The sequence below is a fragment of the Ailuropoda melanoleuca genome, chromosome 1, assembly GCF_002007445.2.
Source record: "Ailuropoda melanoleuca isolate Jingjing chromosome 1, ASM200744v2, whole genome shotgun sequence".
NCBI lineage: Eukaryota > Metazoa > Chordata > Mammalia > Carnivora > Ursidae > Ailuropoda > Ailuropoda melanoleuca.
Window position 1 is genome coordinate 108236441 of NC_048218.1, and position 20915 is coordinate 108257355.

At 38.7% G+C, this 20915-nt stretch overlaps 2 protein-coding genes across 17 annotated transcripts in view; one reads left to right on the top strand and one right to left on the bottom strand.

Annotated features, from left to right (window-relative positions):
* MED12L (mediator complex subunit 12L) overlaps window positions 1-20915 on the bottom strand; it is a 361057-nt gene that overhangs the window by 210790 nt on the left and 129352 nt on the right. For 13 of the 16 annotated variants that reach the window (XM_034664576.1, XM_034664493.1, XM_034664507.1 and 10 more), the window contains 5 exons: window positions 18120-18251; window positions 14919-15045; window positions 12628-12842; window positions 11235-11336; window positions 10195-10371 (listed from right to left, as the gene is read on the bottom strand). In XM_034664576.1, coding sequence (XP_034520467.1) covers window positions 10195-10371; window positions 11235-11336; window positions 12628-12842; window positions 14919-15045; window positions 18120-18251 — 753 coding nt within the window. The remainder of the gene's footprint in view (window positions 1-10194; window positions 10372-11234; window positions 11337-12627; window positions 12843-14918; window positions 15046-18119; window positions 18252-20915) is intronic. The other 3 variants (XM_034664561.1, XM_034664545.1, XM_034664552.1) reach the window with 1 other exon arrangement.
* Window positions 1084-7017, top strand: GPR171 (G protein-coupled receptor 171). Its single transcript, XM_002916346.4, has 2 exons — window positions 1084-1196; window positions 5382-7017. Exon 2 carries the CDS (start codon window positions 5430-5432, stop codon window positions 6387-6389), a length of 960 nt encoding a protein of 319 aa, XP_002916392.1. The 5' UTR covers window positions 1084-1196; window positions 5382-5429; the 3' UTR covers window positions 6390-7017.

The following is a 20915-nucleotide window of genomic DNA, read 5'->3' on the forward strand; positions in this document are numbered from 1 at the left end:
AAAAAAAAAAAAAAAAAGAAAAAGAAAGAAAGATAACCTAACAAGGCCAATCGACAGCGTGGATGAGATACAGTGACTTTTAATTGGGTCCCTCACCAAGCTGAGCTCCATTTAGACACTCAGTAAACATGTGCTCACCACAGGCAGAATGATCATTTATCCCAACAATTTAAATACACAGGAGAGTCCCTTTACATACAATCTATTAATTACTAAATGCCAGGCTCAATTCATTAAGCTATTTGGGCCAAACTGACAAATGCTCATGGCAGGTCTATTCTTGTTAAGAGAAAGAGATCTGATATGTCCTTGAAAGAAAACATTACAACTATATAACGGTAAGCACAATATAACATTTTAAGTGGGTGTGCATACACATGGAAAATCTTAAAATCTGTGCCGAAATGTGTGCCCATGTATGTACCAAACCATCAACAACAATTACCCCTGCGCATATAGTTTTCCTCTTCTACTTCCAGAGNAGTGGGTGTGCATACACATGGAAAATCTTAAAATCTGTGCCGAAATGTGTGCCCATGTATGTACCAAACCATTAACAACAATTACCCTGCGCATATAGTTTTCCTCTTCTACTTCCAGATGTTTCCACAATGAACAAAAAACAATAAAGATAAATAAAACACGAATTTTACCAGACTATGTTAAATCACGTCTCTTTTTATTAACAGAGGTCTCAACAGAACCCAAACTGCAACAACTGCTTTGGTTATGACTTCAAAAGGCTGATGAGTATCAGGATGTATACTAAAGAAATTTTGCTTAAAAACCTAATATATTTAACTCATAACCCCTTTCAAGGCACAAAAAGTGATGTTCTCTAAAATCATTATGATGGAGAACATATCTTGGATGCTTTAAAAAAAAAAAAATGCTAGGCACTACAATGGACAATAAAAATCTTTCCTCTAAAAGAATACAGAAACACACAAAAGAAAGCACACGCCAAACTGAACCTCTCGGGGAGACTTTCATACAGTTAAACTATTTACAAACCACAGTTTCATCTACGTCAATATGCAACACTCTAAAACCACACGAAAAGGAAAGGAAATTTTTAGTACAGCCAACCTTCATGTGATGGAGCTGCTCGTGCTCCTGCTGAGGCCAGACGGCCAGCTCAAGCTTCTCTGAGGATCTGCAGCGAGCCCGCGGTGGCTCAGAGAATATACCCCCAGGTAGGCCTTTTTAAGTACTTGATATACTCAAATATCTTTCCATCTAAGGGGAAGTTAGGATGTTCAATGTTTAAAACATGTTAAGTTGGAAATGCCAAATGTAATTAGGCTGCTGTGTGTGACGGCAACAATTACTAAACTCTAAATAGATTCTCGCTATGAACTGCACTGTAATTTTCTTCTATCTGATGACCCCAAGCATTCCTCTCAAAAAAAATTTTTTTAATTTGTACAAGACTGAATACTTACTTACAGGTGAGCATAACTATTCAGTAAACTCAATTTTATAACATGGATAAACGCCATGTTGTAGGTCTTTACAACAGGGCACAACAGATCTGGAAATGTCTTCCTCCACAAAAACTATGATAGGTAATTTCAAGAACATTCTATTGTGACTTTCATTTAAAAAAAAAAAATCTAATAAGTGTATTTATTTTCTAAGCAATGGGCGCTCTATCCCAAACAAAGGAGACACTTGAAATCTTGTCTTGATTTTTGCCGTAGCACCTCAAATTTCCACAGGCTACATAATTGGTTGACAAAACATCTATCAAGCACTTGGTTTTCAACACAAAATGCTATTAGAGTATAATTTAACCTCTAATCAACATACCAAAAATTTTAAATGAAGAGATTTGTTTTTCACTGCAATCTAGACTAAGGTTCATGAAAGGCCAGGGCAAGGCACTACAGGAATCTCGAGCATCAGATAGTTATGCTATAATTATTTTTAAATAAATTACCCATAAGTGGTATATATGGCCAGTTCTAGTTAGAGAATATTAATTATTAATTGATCAAAACAATTTTCTAACCCACTTTACCACATATCCCTCTATATAATGAGACTTTATTGTATGATTGTATGAGCAATAGGAGCACTTATAAAAACACAGTACTATGTTAACTATTATAATATAACGTTTGAAATACAAAAGCATAAGCTAAAATCCTAGCACCTGGTAAAGAAACAATGAGCTAAGATGGGAGAGATGGAGATGAGGATCAATTTATACCAACACTAGTTTTTGACCCAGAGAAGAAAAGGGTGGTCAGAACGCCAAGGTTCAAATAAACGGTTACTATCCAAAAAACAGAGTCCTAAGAAGTCAGTGAAGCCTAGAGCAGACTTCAGATACAAAGAGCTTATTCTAGGCATTTTAAGATAGGAAGGATTTGGATATAGGAAGGATAAGGGCAGAAAGCCTAGAAAACGATCAACAGGGTCCAATTCTAGCCTGCTCTTACAAGCTGGAAAACCTTGAGCAACATCCAAGTGCCAGACCTCAGTCTCCTCAACTGATCTGAGACTTGGACTAGATGCTATCAGTAAAGGCTACCTCCATCCTTAAAGTCCTATGATTCCCCAAATTTTATCACAACCAAGAATACAAGGGCAGGAAGGAGCAGTTCACAGCAGAGTATAGATACAACCAATCTAGGGAATTGGGATAAAGAGAGTACGGACAGTGTGCAGCAACTAGGTCATAGGAACTTTGAAAGTAAGGGAGATTCAGGTTTAAAAGATAGAACCTAGGTCTGGTTTTTAAGTGTATATATATATATATATGATAAAAGGAAACATCAAAATACTTGAAATCTGAACTTCTCTCATTAGTATTAGGGGGAAAGTTAAGAACTAATATTTTCTTTCTGCTCTTTAACATGAAAATTGCCTAGAATACAGTTCCTGCCACATAGTAAGCACTTAATAAGGCTGGCTGTTATAATAATAGTTATTATCATCGCCATCACCATGATTATTACTATTACTGAGACAGAGTTCTAGAGTGGTTTTGAACATAGCTTCTGAGATCAGACTGTCTGCGTTGGAATCTTGGCTCTATAATTTAACAACTATATAACCTTGGGTGTTACTGAACCTCATTGTGCCACAGTTTTCTCATTTGTAAAGTAGGGATAATAACACCTATGTGATAGGAATGATGAAAGGTTAAATAAGTACATGTAAAGTACTTAGCACAGTGCCAGACACAAAGTAAGTACTCAATTATTTTCATTGAGTTTAGTGCAGGATGAATTATGCATAAACCCTAAAGTCCTAACCTCAAATCAGGAAAGAGAAAGGATATGTACCCTTTTAAATGACACTTTATAAAGTTTTATATAGATCTGCCTTATCAATCTGCTTACATTGTTTCATCCCAAGGTGTATACATTAAATAACCAGGAGAATTAAGGATCAGAAAGGCTTCAAAAGGTTTTTGGTTTTTGTTTTGTTGCTATTGTTTTACTTTTAAAGGGAGGTTTCAGAAAATGGGCTTATTTGGCCTTCCTAGCCACTATAATTAAGATTTGCTTTTTCTTTTTTTTCAAGATTTATTTTTTTGGAGAGAGAGAGACAGGGGGAACATAGGTGGGGAGAGGGGCAGAGACTCCATCCCAGGACCCTAAGATCATGACCTGAGCCAAAAGCTCAACCGACTGAGCCACCCAGTCACGCAGATTCACTGTTTCTAAGAAGCTGTGTATCAGGTTTTTTCCTACTAAAACACAAAATCTTCTGGTCTTTAAGACAAAAGGAAGGTGTTTAATATGCATGAGGAGGGTGCATACCAAGCAGCAGCACCAGAAAGATACATCTGCGGCCCTAAGTGCATTAGTTTGGACCAGGTCAAAGAGAGTAAATGAAGCCTAACTGGTTTAACTTACACTTATGTTCCAGATTTGGAGGGAACATGACAAGATTTTGTCATTATCAGTGTCAATAACAATGGTTCTATGGATATGTCTTATACTTTTGGGCTTAGCTGCCTCAAAACCTACAGGGAAAGGAAACAAGTAGCAGAGTTAGAGGTTTTCATACTAACATTAACTGAGCTTCTCTCTGAGAATTTTGTAACCAATGATCATATATTCTTGTTCGAGAAGCCTTTAAAATACACTTGTGGTCAAATTTCTCGAAAACACTGACACAGAAACATCTATAGAAGCATTGTTTACCAGAAATAGAAAACAAACCACAGAGGTACTTTAAAATTATCCAGTAGCTGGATTTGAAAAAGCAGAAACAGGAGAAATTAACTTTAATCATATATTTAACCTAATATCAGAAATATCATTTCAACATACGCTGAATATAAAAAATATGGAGACATTTTACTAATTGTACTATTTGTACAAAACAGTGTACTTTTACTACTTGTATTTTTTTTTTAAAGATCTTATTTATTTATTCGACAGAGATAGAGACAGCCAGAGAGAGAGGGAACACAAGCAGGGGGAGTGGGAGAGGAAGAAGCAGGCTCATAGCAGAGGAGCCTGATGTGGGGCTCGATCCCATAACGCCGGGATCACGCCCTGAGCCGAAGGCAGATGCTTAACCGCTGTGCCACCCAGGCGCCCCTACTTGTATTATTTTTTATAATATTTCTGAGATCTTTAAAAACTGGTGTATATTTTGCATTTACAGCCTATGTCAGTTTGGGCTGGCCACATTTCAAGTGCTCAGTAGTCACATGTGGCCACATACTGGACATCACAGGCCCAGGTACTGGGGAATGGGAGTGAGGGAAAAGAAGGAATAAGCACCAATTCAAGCCAGATTCTAACCCTTCAACTCTTCCTGCTGAACAAAAAAATGAAATGCAATGTGGACTGTGAACACGTTCTGGTACATCACAAAATGAAGGGCCTACTTTTAAAATAACTCCTTCTAAATTTCAGGACAACTTCCTGTCACCCGTTACCTCCCCTCTCAGCCTAGGTTCCTCCAGAATGAGGAGCTGTTGTCAATCTATGAAAACAGCAAGCCAGGAAGCCTCACTGAAACCTCTTCAGGCTCGGCCACAACCAAACCATTTTACCCTCATTTCCTCTCTGTCTGTTTCTCAGAATTTCAGTTCACTTATCCTCTGCAAACTAACTTCCAACCCAAGCGGTAACGAAAGAGCTATCAGAATGCTAGTGTGATGTCGAAAATATCCATTCTAGAAGCAAACCTGTATGGGATTTCCCAAAATCATGAAATCAGACCATGGAAAACCCAGGCCTCCTCACAATCTATGATGTTCCCACCAGTTCCCACCATCTGTTCACCAATAAAATTCTATCTAAGAATTAGAAAAATGTGACCTAGGTGTTGTGAGTGCAGATGTTTTTGAAGAAAATCATTTTTAATTTTAATTACTAACCTCTCTCCCCACCCCCTTTTTAAAACAGATTCTTTGGATTTTTTTTTGGACAGAGTCATCCTTACTTTCCCTCAAGATGACAAACAGTTCAATCTTCTGCCCAGTTTACACAGATCTGGAGCCATTCACATATTTTTTTTATTTAGTTTTCCTTGTTGGAATTATTGGAAGTGGTTTTGCAACCTGGGCTTTCATACAGAGCAACACAACTCACAGGTGCGTAAGCATATATTTAATTAATTTGCTTACGGCTGATTTCCTGCTGACTCTGGCATTACCAGTGAAAATCGTCGTGGACTTGGGCGTGGCACCCTGGAAGCTGAAGATATTCCACTGCCAAGTGACGGCCTGCCTCATCTACATCAATATGTACTTATCAATTATCTTCTTAGCATTTGTCAGCATTGATCGCTGTCTTCAGCTGACATACAGCTCCAAGATTTATCGGATACAAGAACCTGGATTTGCCAAAATGATATCGACCGTGGTGTGGCTAATGGTCCTTCTTATAACGGTGCCCAACATGATAATTCCCATCAAAGACATCGAGGAGAAGCCAAATGTGGGATGCATGGAATTCAAAAGGGAGTTTGGCAGAAATTGGCATTTGCTGACAAATTTCATATGTGTAGCAATATTTTTAAATTTCTCAGCCATCATTTTAATATCTAACTGCCTTGTAATTCGACAACTCTACAGAAACAAAGATAATGAAAATTATCCATATGTGAAAAAAGCCCTCATCAACATACTTTTAGTGACTACAGGCTACATCATATGTTTTGTTCCGTATCACATTGTCCGAATCCCATACACCCTGAGCCAGACAGAGGTAATATCTGATTGCCCGACCAGGATTTCACTCTTCAAAGCCAAAGAGGCCACACTGCTCCTTGCTGTGTCGAACCTGTGTTTTGATCCTATCTTGTACTATCATCTCTCAAAAGCATTCCGCTTAAAAGTCAACATGACTTTTGCTTCACAGAAGGAGACCAAGGCTCCAAAAGAAAAATCAAATGGTGAAAACAGTGCATAAAATATGGGATTTTTCATGCTATCACTTCCTCCCTCAATGGACAATAAGCACTGGGAAAAAGAGAAAAGAAACTAAGTAAAAGACAGCTAGCATATGTGGCCTGGTTTACTGAGAAACTGTTTCAAAATACTGTAAGTACTCTTGTGGTTGCTAATGATCCTTTATCCAAATATTTGTACCAAAAAAACTAAAAGATGCTGTTGGGCCAACGTAAAACCTTGCATTATCCTTGAAATCTAAAGGAGTTTTATGACAGACTCAGAGGCATTCATCAAGTATTCATTTAAATACCAGGAACTGACTTCTTGATAGAAACATGCAAGATAATCTCCATGTAAGGTGCCAGAAAGCCCTTAAGCAACACAATTTAAATAAAACCATTTAGATCGTACCAAAAAAAGTCCAGCTGATTTTTAGGTGAAACCACCTGTGCCTGATTTATTTTTAATCTATCATTTCAATGATGGTAACCTTTTAGCTCACCACTCCGATTTTTAATATCTAATTGGTTTGTAACACAGGAACTAAGACTGTTTACTTCTAAAAAGGCTTGGAAATACATGGGTAGTTTTTAATGTCCTTTATACACTTCTATCAGTAGGTTATAAATAAAGACTTTCTACTCTAAGTAATGACAAATCCAGTGATGTCTTTTTTTGTAGTAACATGAAATAGACCCCACAACATTTTCAAGCAAGTTGTTAAACTATAGTGACTGCTGAAACTACTGTTTTGGAACTAGAAACTCACATCAAAGGTATGGAAAAACAGGACTCGTCAAATGGCCTTAAAATAGACATGCCAGATACACACATAGCAAGACCTTATAGGGAACACAGCACATGCTGGGCTGGTTGGCGCCAAGTCTGAGTCTGACCCCACAGGGGGCCCGCAGCTCTCAGGATCACAGCCTTTAGATCAAATTCTCTCTACTGCCAGTAATGCAGAAAGGACTCAACAGATGGTATAAAATAAAAGACTTATTCAGGAAAAAGAAGATTGAAAAGTTTAGATAACCATACCTGAGGCTTTGTGGGTTTTTTTTTTTTTCATTTCAATAGCAAAAGCCTATATTACAACAATTGGTAATACATTTGCATTAGGGGCAGTGATGAAGAAATGGCGTTCCTGGCAGCTCTCTTGAGCATGAGCTCGCCCACTCTCACATGTCAAGAGTGTACTTTTCACTTTAATAAACTTTCCCGTGTTAAAAAAAAAGAAAGAAAGAAAGAAAGAAAGAAAGAAAGAAATGGTGTTCCTGGAAACTAACAAAACAAGTTTGATTCCAGAGTCATTTTTAGTTCTGTATTGAAAATAATTATTTTCTGAAGCTTGAACCCAAAACAACCATGGTGTACAATTTCAGTATCCCCTGAGCTTGAAGAGAATAACAGATGAGAAAATGCACCCCAAAAAGTACCTATCACACTTGCACCACAGTGAGTCCTGGACAAATTCTAGCTAGCTAGTGGTCATGACAGGAGCCGCCCTCAGCTTCCCGTATCTGCCCCAGGATGTAAAGGGCACAGCTAGGCTACAGGCTGCTGGAAGGGCAGCCCGCTAGAACCTGTGCTTGCTGATGGTCTAATGTGTTTTTACTGGCCGACAGATCAAGACAGGATTCATATGAGCATACATGAAACCACTAGTTTCTTTCCTGAGTCTTTTGGTCAAGTCCCCATTAGTCTTCTCTCCTTGGTCTTCACTCACTAGGGTTACATCTTCAAGATGGGGCGGTGGGGGGGACGATTTTTTTTTTTTAATCATAGTCTTATATGCTTCTCACATTCATGCATGATAGGTTAGTCAATTTTTCCCTCTTTATTAAGAAAGAGAACCAGACTCTCTACAGCATTCCCAATGTCACTGTTACATTAGTATATCTGTTCATTTCCCCTTACTGATGTTTTATTCTAAATGACACTCACAGTAAAGGGAGGCCTAAGGCAACTGGTGATAGAAGACTATTAAAAACTTGTATCCTACAACATTAATTTTCTAGCAGTTGTTTTATGATTGCATTACAGTTATGTCAGAATCCATCACGAAAGACTTAAACAGTAGATATCATTCACGCTCCTTCCTCTAAGGTGGTGAACAGTCTTTAGAACGTTACATGCTGTGAATGACTGTGAAGCCAAGGATTACAAGAACAACAGAATAAAGATGTCCATGCTTGGGTAGTGCCCTGCGCACCAAGACACATGGAAGAGGGAGGCCAGCAAAGCTCTACCTACCCAAGAGAGAAACACAGAATCTTCAACCAATTTCAACCATATCCAACATTTTGCTGTATTTGCTTTATTACCCCTCTCCTTTTTATTTAAATTAACTTTTCATTTTGGAATACTTTTTTACAGAAAAGGTACACAGATAGTACAGCAAGTTCCCATATACCTTTCATCCAGTTTGCCCTAATGTTAATGCCTTACATCACCATGATACATTGGCCAAAAGTAGGAAATTAACACTGATGCATTAACAGTTAAATAAACTCCAGACTTCGATATCCTGCCTCCCCCCACTTTGGACACCAACTATTTTAAGACCAATCCCAGACATTATAATAGTTCATCCATAAATTCTTCAGAACACATCTCTAAAATATCAGGCTACCCTTTCTCTTGCCCTAAATGCACAGTGAGATTGTTCCGTTATGTTGGAAATGAGTGATGTGTACAGGTACAGCAAAAAATAAAAAGTTAAAACGTATTTAGCCAGTGATGAGCAAGAAAGAACTGTGGCAACTTTTGACATAGCCCTGGACACAGAAAAACTGACACCAAAAAGAAGATTCTTAATTGTAATAAAAAATACATGACTGTAGTGATTTTGAAAGTTCCAAAACAACAAAAAATAATTTAAAAATTAAGAAAATATTTAGTTTGCAAAGCAAAACTCCTCAAAGATATCCAGAAGATAACATTAAATATATACCTCACAATTACACTGTCTAAATAGTAACAACAGTGTGCAAAAACAAACAAACAAAAAAAATGGCTCATTCAAATTTCTCTTAAAATTCCTGGGAAAAAAGTAAACCTAAAAATATAAACACATTTACAGACTTTGGCCCAATTTTCATTAATATCAAAAAACCAATCTTGTTTCCCTTTAGTTAAAAAGCACGTCACTCGCTATGAGTCAAACACTAAATTTCCTGGTAAGTATTTCTCATATGCTGTTCAACTCTTCAATTCATCAGACTGAAATCCAAGTCCATGTCATATACAACTTCCTCTATGAAGCCTTAACCAACTTCTCAATCAGATCTCTCTCTCCCCTCCAATATTTATTCTTTGAGAGTGGAAGAGACCCAGGAATGTCAAACGGTTCACCTTCCAATGGGCACTTGGGTTTTTACTCAATTATTGCATGTATATTAGTGCGTATCATTTCACATTTGTCACTCTCCTATCTTATTCACCTTTCCTGTGTCCCAAAATTCTCATTCATCTGTGTAATACCAAGTACCTACCACAATACAGTGGACATAAAAGCTACTCAGTAAATGAGTTTCAAATGAAGTGGGGAAGCACATTTAGATGTCATTTGCAGTCATGCAAATGCTCTTGATAAACGGATACTAATCTAGAAAATTCCACTAATTCTAGTTAGCCAGTAGTATCACATCACAAATTTGAACTACAACTGTACATACACGATCATAAGTATCATAAAAGAAGCAGTAAATGGAAAAACTCACCTGTTTTCATATTTATTACTCAGGCAAGTAGAACAGTCGACAGTTAATGATTCTATAATGAAACAATCAGGTTGTCAACTGATTGAAGCCATGACTTACCAGAGGTATGGGAAAATGTGTTGCATACTGCAGATGTCGCAGGAGGTCATAATTAGATGGAAAAATTAGCTCCCTGGGTTTTTCTCTCTTAAGCAACTTCTCACCATTAACAGACATTCTTCTGCCCAAGGAAGGGTTGGCATTCTCACAGGACTCTCCAGGCATGGGAGAAAAAATCTAAGTCATGTAAAACAAATGTTGGAGATTGTAAATGAAAGACAGCAACACCAAAACACCGCACAGCATACCAGAACTCCAAACACACAAGACACTCGTACACTCTCTCTTCCTTCTTTAAACAATGAGAAAATATATAAAGAAAATAAAGAAATTGTGTTAATTTCCACAAAATTCATATTCAGATTAGTAGGAAACTACCAACATTCTCTCCCATTTTGAAGAGGAGAAAATGACAACCACACACATGTAGGAATTGTACAAAGCTACACTTCCCAGAGGACCAGAGACAACATCAGACTCATAAGTTAAGTGTTTCCTCATAGGGCTACATTTCCTACTAAAACATATACACAGAAATAATTAATAAAACTAATGAGTAACAGAAAAGTTTTAGCACCCCAAACAGTATGTTTTTTAATAAAGCACCTCACTGAGATCCATAAGGAAGAAAATACTAAAATTACATGAAGATAAAGGAGAAGTATAACAAGCCCAGAGCCAGGCTATGCTTTAAAAACCGAACACATACATAGCTAATCAACATGGACTGTCATGATGAAACTATTCATGTATTCCTGAGATGAGGGTCTCAAAATGAACAAGAGAGTCACAGTTAACTAGGAGGACAGGAGTGTCCTAATCGACAAAGGAGGCAATGCAACCAAAACTAAGGATGAAATGAAATAATTGCACAAGATGAGTGACTGTACCCTAGAAAGGAATATGGTAGGATCACATTTACATCACAGGTACACAAGTCATTCCAGTATACAGGGCAAGAACAGAAGGACGGAGACAAGCTGGGATAGGGGTGGGGAAGAGGGGTTAATAGGCAATAAGAATTTGAAGGTTGAACCTACTGGAAATTCCGAACCAAAGTCAGTTTTAAAGTCATTCTTGTCTACTTCATCAAAAATATTAGTTCCTGAGTCAATGCCCATATGTGCCATTATAGTCTGTTCCTGATAATTGCCAGAGAAAGAAAGTGACACTGTAAATAGTGTAGTTCATTAAAAAAACTGAAGCTAAAATATGACAATGATGTTTTTAACCACCCCAGGTCTTTTCTCTCCCTAGTATCAATTTTTCCCAAAAAAAGAGAAGGAAGTTTTAAGACATGAACTTGCTTTGCAAAATCACATTCTTTATCTTCATGAGATTTACCTGTCATGATACTTAAAGGAAAGAGCCCACAAACTTAAAACATTAAAAACAAACTGGCCATAATGTCCCTCCTTTAGGCTATTCCCAGACACTTGCTCACCAAATTTTCTTAGAAAAATCTGGAACTATACCCAAGATTTAAGATACCTTGATATCCAAGAACAGAAAGAAAGAAACAGAAACATAAAAGAAGCATAAACAGGTAAAGTAACTTTAGTTTTTAGCCTTTTATAACTTCTACTGTGGGCAAATTTGGAAACAACAGTATTTACATTAAGGAAATAATTTTTAAAATTCCTGTACCATTTGATCACTAAATCTTAAGAATAGAAACTCTGAATCCACACATGTAATTCTAATGCCAGGTCTTTTAATTACAAGGATAACCAGTGTTTTAAAAATATGATCACAGTGTATGCTTAAGCTCTCAAAGAACCATCATTAGGCTTGATTTTAAGGAGCTGCCACAATCTCTCACCATTTTCCACTCTTTCCCTCTACCACCTCCATGCTTTCTGCCTTGAAAACTTCTTTAAGTATCTGGAACAATGTCCAAAACACCAGAAATTGGCAGAAAATTATAAAGTCATACTCACAGTATAAAATAATTTGTTGAAAACAATTCCACAACATTTGAGGGTTTTTAATTAATTGAAATGAAAATATGATGTGTTATGTTCAAAACAGGATTTCCCACTTTGTAGGAACGACAGAAGCAATGGATGAATTGGGGGAAAGATGTTCCTTAGAACAAGATTTAGGCCAAAATCAGTCTGATTTTAAGGCACAGCATTAAAGAAAAACTGGAAATTAGAAATACATAAAATTGGAAGCATATAATTCCTATCCAGTAAAAAATGTTATGGGCTATCAAATCTTTTCATTAATAGTTTTAGAGTATCCAAAAGAAAATTCTGGAATGTATATATTCCATATATTTTTCATAAGTGAGGAGTAGAGATAAATGAGTTCTGTAACAGGAGAATACAATTAAAATGTGATCACCCTTCCACCACCAAATAATCTGCTCCAAGTGGTTTCATAGCTGAGTGTTGTTTCAGGGCTGTAGCACCACTCCCAGGGCCATACCTCCATTTTCATGTCATGGTCCTTTGGGTAGTGTTCATCCACATTTTCTCCAGCTGGCGACCGCGGTCGGGTCGAGGCGGTGACTGATAAGTCTCCTCGAGATATGAGGGTGCACATGTATGCATCATGAGAGAAGACATCATGTCGGATGAACTCACAGAAGAGCAGCACCAGATTCACAAACTCCACCTTCTCACATTCACTATTTGGATCCGCTATGAAGAAACAAATCAACAATTCAGTCCCCTTAATATGGTAGGAAAAAAACACCAAATAGAAAGGTTTAACAAGGGTGCCTGGGTGGCTCAGTGGGTTAAGTGTCCACCTTCAGCCCAGGTCATGCTCTCAGCATCCTGGGATCGAGCCCACATTGGGCTCCCTGCTCAGCGGGGGAAGCAGGGAGGGTCTGCTTCTTCCCTGCCCTCCCCGCCACCTCCCCACTCTCTCTCTCTCTCTCGAATAAATGTTTTTAAAAAGCAAATCTTAAGGAAAAAAAAAGAGGAAGGCTTAATAACATTTTCATATTTTTTTTTACATAATATTTGTTATTGGAAAATGTACGAGATGCCAAGCATTTTGTGCAGAGCAGGCACAGGGGTTTTGAGTGCCCCTCTGTACTTGAAAAATAGTATCCAGTATGCTAAGCACAATTTCAAGTTTAAGGATAGCAGTCCCCAGCAAATGAGTAACCCCTTAAGCAATAATAGAAACACACAAAATTTCAGGTAAGGGGGGAAAAAAGAGCCAAACTGCTCTCCTCTGGTTTTACTATTAAAACAGCCCGTGACTGTTTTCATAGCTTGAGAGTATCTGTGTATTTGTGACGTATGTGTGTGTACCTTTCAAGGGACACGTCACAATAAAATAATTCCAAAAGTACTTGAAAAGACAAGTGCATGGGATCCACTAAAAAGAAAGAGGGAAGCTGTAATTCAAAAAGGCACAAAGATGGAGCTCTGCAGTCTCTCTCAGTTCATAGCCAGTCTATTTAACTCACGTTACAATTTTTAACACTGCAGCTGCACTCTGAAACTTTGTACCCTTGAAAGAGGTTAAAAAATGTTAAGAGCAACCCTTCAAAGCTGGGGCCCTGCTCCATCATGCACACCAACGGCCACGGAGACAAACAGATCCAGGGAACGGTAAGTGCGTTCCTTAACAGGTAAGCCTTAGCGTCTGCATCGTCCCCCACAGGAGTCAGGGGCCCACAGCACCTGCACAGCGGCCCAGCACAGCTCTCTCTGGCAGCAGGGAGTGGCAGCCAGAACAAGCAGGGGCATGGAGGAGTGGGGACGCAGGGAGGGCAGAAATACGAGAAAAGTGAGCACAGCTAACGTCCACTCCTGATCATCTACTTTCTACTCTCTAGGATCTCGTCCGTCCTGCATTTTTCTGCTTCCTCCTCCATGTTTCGCTATAGCTGCCTACCTTGCGACCACCGGTGTGGCTCCGGCTCTTGCTCTCTCCTGAGCCCTGAACAGCCACCAACTCACTTAAAGAACCTCACCCGCAAGCATCATTCAACCCAAAACAAGGGCCTTCTCAGAGGAATCAGAAGCAGTACTATCTCCTGCTGCTTTACCTCCTTCTTCACAACAAACCTGTCCCTCCTGCCCCTCCATGCATTTTCTCCCCCTTTCTATCACTTTTCACTTTATGCCATTTTTCTGTTGTTTCAGCACTATCTACCTGAAGACTCGCCCTGCTGTCCTTTGTCACATGAAAGCCTCAGAATAAAGCCTCAAGACCGCTGAGCACACACAAATGAATTTAAGTGCCCATTTACAGTATAAATCCACTGCACTTATAATCCCCAAATCCTCCCCACAAACAACAGAATAAAAGACGACAAAATGGGAGATGACAGAACATCCCAGAGTGTAGGCAAGCAGCTAGCCATCTGCACAAATTATCTCCTTACATCAAGGACCTGGTTATAAAGTACTTTCATCTGACTTTTATTTGACTTTCCCCCTTTTCTTATCAGGAGTTAGAAAATGAGAAATTTTGAAAACAGCGCAAAAAGAGAAAGTTCCTAATCACAATAGTGATTAGACAGTGAAACATCAGAGGACCTTGGCTCCTCTGTTTTGGTAAGAACAGTCTCTGCAGCTCACCTAATTTTAAAATTGCATAGAAATCTCCATTAAAAACAGGCAACAAAACTTTGCTCAGTAAAATATACATTATATTCAGCACCAAGAACTCTTAAGATGCAAGTAAGAAAGAAAAAGAAGAAGAATTAGCTCCAATCTCTTATTTAAGATCTAGAAGGAAAGAACTTTACTTACATAATGAGGGGGCCTGTGTATCTAAAAACCTTAGTAGAACATTCTGGAAAACAGGCAAACTAGATCCAGCAAGAGAGGCTGAAGAAATGGACTCCTTCTCATCTAATACCTCTGATTCACCACATCTCTAAGATTAAAAATAAACAAGCACAGTTAATTACAGAGGGCAATGTGGCCACAATGGGTCATGAATTTGTTTGTTTTTTATTAACATTTAAATTCTCAGAAAAAAACATGCAAAATTAATTGAGATTCCGGTACTTATTTGAGGGCTATGCATTGTAGGTAAATATAATTTCTGAATGTTAGGGGAAACTACCCCAGAACAATTCAAATGATTTCAAAGGACACCCATGAAAAACATTATTCAAGTGAATTATAAACTCTGTACCACATGGTATAACTATCCACTGAATATACAGCATAGTACAATAAACTACTCATTATCCCTATGCAAAAATTGCTAAAAAATAATTTCAAGTCGTCTTCATTTTTAAATAGCTCATGCTTAACTATATATACTTCCCCTGAGAAGCTTTCTGGCATATTATTTTTTTTTTAAAGGTTTTATTTATTTATTTGACAGAGAGGCTGCGAGAGAGAGAACACAAGCAGGGGGAGTGGGAGAGGGAGAAGCAGGCTTCCAGCTGAGCAGGGAGCTCGATGCGGCGCTCGGGTCCAGAACGCGGGGATCATGACCTGAGCCAAAGGCAGACGCTTAACGACTGAGCCACCCAGGCGCCCCCGGACATATTATTATTGAGTTTGATTTTTCTGTGTTTGTTCTTGCTAGGTTAGTGTATTTACAAGTGTGAGCAGGGAGTGTTGGGAAGTGTGGTGTCAAATGAGAAAGCGAACATAATTCCTCTGATAAGATTCTTTCGCTCATCCCATTTCACCAGTTAAGATCTCTTAGAACCTGTGGCATCTCCACAGTTGATGAAACATAGATCTGGAGAAGCTGCTTACCTTCTGCATTCAAGACAGAACTTACTAGAAGAACAGAAATGATATAGTTCAAAAGCAATCAGAACCCTGTTTTGTATTCTTTTTCATATCCCTTTGACCTTCCCATTTTTCAATATCTATTCTTTCATATTAATATATTCATTATTACATTAAGATACTACCTCCCTAATCCATCCTCTCTTTACAAAGGTCAAATTTTGAAAATGGGTGACATTCAGTAGCAATCAATTATCTTAACCACCTCTGAGATAAAATATTTTTTAGAAGTGGATACATTTGCACCTATTAAAATTACAAAGTCATCTGTGTCAGCCTCTTCTGAAAGTGACTGTGTGTGTGTTTCTAGAACACACTGGAAGAAGGGACGTTCATGAGACACAACAACCCAGAAGGAGCAACTAAATTTGAGAAATTCAACTTCAGTTACGAAAGTTTAACCACAGCAATTCACAAAATAGTCTATCTATTCATAGGGGAAAAAAGCAATGAAACACCTTTCCTAATCTGCACATTGTAAAATGGGTCTTGTGTTTCACACCTTACTTAGCCCAGTATCTTCAAGCCCCAACTGGAACAATGTGACCCTTTTTATTTGGTGAATACTACTTTCCCAACAGGAGGAGAGAGATGTCTATGGACGTATTCTCCTTTTTTCATTTTTTAAGAGCTTCACAGGAAAGAGTATTATTGGTAAGAGAACAGCTAAGTTCTCATCCATTCATACAACATTTTCTGAGCATCAACTATGCACTGAACACTGCTCTGGGTGCCAAAGACACAACATTGAACAGGGTGGGCAAGGTCCCCATTGTCAAGCTTACGTTCTAGAGGGTGGTAGGCAGGCATTAAATAAGAAGCCAATGAGGACAGTAAAACAGACTGCTGTAAGAAAGAGCCTGCAGGGTGGGTGATGGAGCATCTTCCCAAGAAGGTGACACATGTTGAGTTAGGAATGCTAGAAAGCCACACTTCCTAAACTGGGAACAGCAGAAAGGAACTGACTGTGTGAAGACTGGGGAGCAGTGTGCCAGCCAGAAGGAACAGCAAGACCAAGGTCCCAAGGCAGAAGCTGATTTGGTGTGCTGGAGGCACAGGAGGGCCACGGTGGCTGTGGCTGTGACCCAGGGGAGAAATACTGAGACAAGGAGGGAAAGGCAGGCCAGGGAGGCCCATACGGAGACTCTGTGGACACAGTAAAGAGCCATCAGGAGTCTGAGTAAGGGGACAATATGATCTGCTTCCAGTTTGAAAAGACTGCTGTGGCTGCTGTGAGGAGCAAGTGGCAGATGAGCGAGGGAGCAGAGGGGAGGGGGAGGGGGCCCTGCGCGGTCTGGCTGAGGGTGAGAGGGCGGGCCACTCACATCACAAACAGCCTTCCTCCTGGCCAGCCCTCCAGATCCTACTGGCAGATAAGGGGGCTAGCTTAAAAATCTTCCCTTCAACAAATGTTCACATTGATCAAGTTAGCTTTGTTTTTCTTTCCTTTAAAATCCATTTCTGAGGCTTTAAATGCTCTCTCTGGGGCCAGAATACAATCTCAAAACTAATACAAATTGGTATCTGTGATCTCAAAATCAGAACAGCCTCAAGAAAATATTTCCAGATCCACTAAAGTATTCTGTAGCTTTAAAATTCAAAAAGTTGGTGTATATTATATACATTTCCGTGTGTATGTGTGTGTGTGTGTGTGTATACATATAAAAAGGTATATAATACAAAACATATATATGTACATGCATGTCTCAACCTCATATAGGGAGACGTCTTTGTTCTAAATCAGATGTTAGGGGCGCCTGGGTGGCTCAGTCAGTTAAATGTCTGCCTCTGACTCAGGTCATGACCCCAGGGTCCTGGAATCGAGTACCGCATAGGGCTCCTTGCTCCCCGGGGAGCCTGCTTCCCCCTTTACCTGCTGTTCCCTGCTGCTTGTGCTGTCAATTAAATAAATAAAATATTTCTTTTAAAATTAAATTAAATAAATAAGTAAATAATCCGGTGTTAAAGTTTTATTTTGAAAGATACAATTTTAAATTAGTCCAGAATATAAATTATTGGCTTCATCAACTGAGACAGATCCTGTATGTAGCCCTTATATGAATTTGTACATGCTCCCTTTTTTCCCTTGGAGGAAAAAAAAAAAAAAAGCGTTAACAAGTAAGAAAAAAGAATCCTCTCCAAAACAGTTATGTTTAAATGATGGCGTTCCAATGGCAGAAAGAAAACCGATCCTACCTCTGCCTCGACTTCCGCCTGCCTCTTCTCCAGAAGCTTTGCCACAGCCATGGCCCTGTGCTTGCCCGACCGTTTGCAGCTCACTGCCCACTCACACAGCAGTGTCACCACGGCTTCGTCATTGGGGGCGACCTACAGTCAAGAGAAAGGGGGACCAGCCATGTCAAGTGAGGCGTTCACCCAACGACAGGAAACAAACAATGGAACTTTAAATGCTTTTAAAGCTTTCTTTAATTAAGCTTTCTTATGTTTTATTATAGTCATTTTAGAAAACGCTCCCAAATCCTTCCTAATTGAAGCATGAAGAGCAACATCTTAGTGACAAGGAAGCAAATCACTTCCTAGAACAGCTCAATCTGTGACAATTTCAAGGGAATTAGAGTCTCCTTGCATATGCCTTCATTTACACAGAATTATCACCCAGCCCCACTGACCCTCCAGAATTCGACACCAAAAGCCACAAGAGAAGAGGAAACTGACCACTGAATATCCGGAAGAGCTGTTGCCAACCCCAAGCACTCACTCCACTGTTGACCCCCGCCCACTCAGAGCCTCACTTACTACCTAATCCTAACATGCCAGGTCATCAGGTCACCCACTCCAACAAGACCTGGAGGGGAGGCTACAATGCTGACCAAAGACTCACTGCATTACAAACAACAAACATGAAAAATGACAACCAAGCATCAGAAAGAAACAAAAATTAAAAGCAGACACAGTCAGCAGAGCACAGTACATCCTGGGTCTATGCAGGGCTCAGCACTGTCACCGGAACTATGCGCTGTGGTTGCCATGGCCTAGAAATGGGCACCACAGACTGAGGATCAGAGGGGTCAAAGAAAGGTCACAGGAACCCAGTGACATGAATTAGGGACAGGTAGGAGTTAGGACATAAGAGGAATCATCCTTTTATGTAACCTCACCTTTCCCTTTAGAGGATCCAAGCCGACCAATGTAACATCAATTGCTAGCTTTTAGTATTTGTCCAGTTGTACAAACACTAAGCCAGAACTGGATAATCACAGTATTGGCATTTATGTGAGGAGTCCTTAACTTTTTAGAATCCATAAGCTCAATGAAGATTATAGTAACTGTAAACACACTCCCAGGAAAAATATGCAGACATACACACATAAATCTAGCACAACTTCTCAGAAAGTTCATGGACTCTGGGAAGACATCCAAGAATCCCTGGATAAGAATCCCTAATCAGCTTGTAGATAGTAGCAAACAATTTAGATCATGAAAATCAGTTTGCTCCAAGATTCTTAGTCATCCTGCCCTAAATTTGTTTAAACACATATTGACTCAAACAAAGAAATGTTATCTAGGGCAGATGTCAAAAGCATCTTTTGGTCTCTTAATTTAAATTAAGAGAAATAACTCAATTAAAATATATAAAGATCGAACATAACATTTAAAAAAGAAAGCAGACTAGAAGGAATGTTTGCCTGGATTCAATCTAATCCAGAGAAAAGTAAAAATACAGAAGTCGATTCAGTGAAGTACCACATGCTTCGACTTAGATTACAGAGAACAAAGGAGTCACCCTAGAAACACTACCACCAGTTTTTAATAAATTAATGTAGTCAGTAATGTGCATCAGATCCACATTTACGAAGTTTTTTTGTATTTTCCTCTGCATCATTAAAATAAGATGAAAACAGCCTACAAAGGAATAACTGACTCACTCAACTTAAGTAATAGGCTCTTCTTGACCTAAAGATGCACACAGAATAGCACATATAAGGGAAAACAGTTCTTTTTAACACATCCAGACAGGACTACTGGTTTGAAGTACTGTGCTAGAAAATAAGCCCCAGGAAGGAGTCAATTCACTTCCAAAAGCACTTATTAAGTACCCCTGCTAGGCACTGAGGAAACAAAAATTTAAAAGACCTGGCCCCTGTTCTCTGAAAGTTCACCTTCAAGAAAGAAAAGCAGAAAAGACAACTAATCATAAAGCCACAAGACGTGGGGTGCCTGGTTGGCTCAGTTGGAGGAGACTCTTGATCCTGGGGTCATAAGTTCAAGCCCCATGCTGGATGTAGAGATTACTTAAATAAATAAATTAAATAAACAAACAAAATAAACGTTAAAAAAAAAAAAAGCTACAAGACGTTTTGACAACATGGAGGAGGAAATAATTAAGTCTGGCTATCTGCACCTTCCATACCTCATAGGCAATGAGCATCCATCAGTCCCAGCTTACAAACATCTGAGATTTTAACCTGAAGACAGGAGGGCCTGCAGTCTGCCTGCTATAGCTGTGCTCTCAATTTGCAATTATTAGGAAATAAGTGCATTAAGAAAATCGAAGGAAAACGCTGAAAAATTAAATTTTTAAAATATAAAATTTTATTACATCAATTTTCTTGTATGGGCATATAATTGAAATTATATGCCCATAATCTATTTTCAACCAACGAATATTTTCCAATACTGGCCAGATTCAAACAGGGCAAAGTCCACTTCTTCTGGAACATCAGATAGACTGTCAAATAATGCCAGTCCTTCCTTAGGCTATTGGAGTGCTGGGGATGCAGGAATAGGTAAGTTCTGCTCTATTTTAAAAGAAACAGTAAGATATTACAAAAGATGTTTTATTACTAACTTCTCAGGAAATCATATTGGAAAATCAGGTCACATGATACCAACTTGAAAGCAAACTATCCCTGCAATATGAATAATTACATATTTATAAATTTGGGTCATAATATACTTCATCAGGTCTTTATTACTGAAAAATTATCTATTAGTTATAATTTTATAATTTCAGCATATTTTTCAAGATAA

Coding starts and splice junctions, on each gene's coding strand:
- GPR171 (XM_002916346.4), top strand. CDS start 5,430: ATGACAAACAGTTCAATCTTCTGCCCAGTTTACACAGATCTGGAGCCA.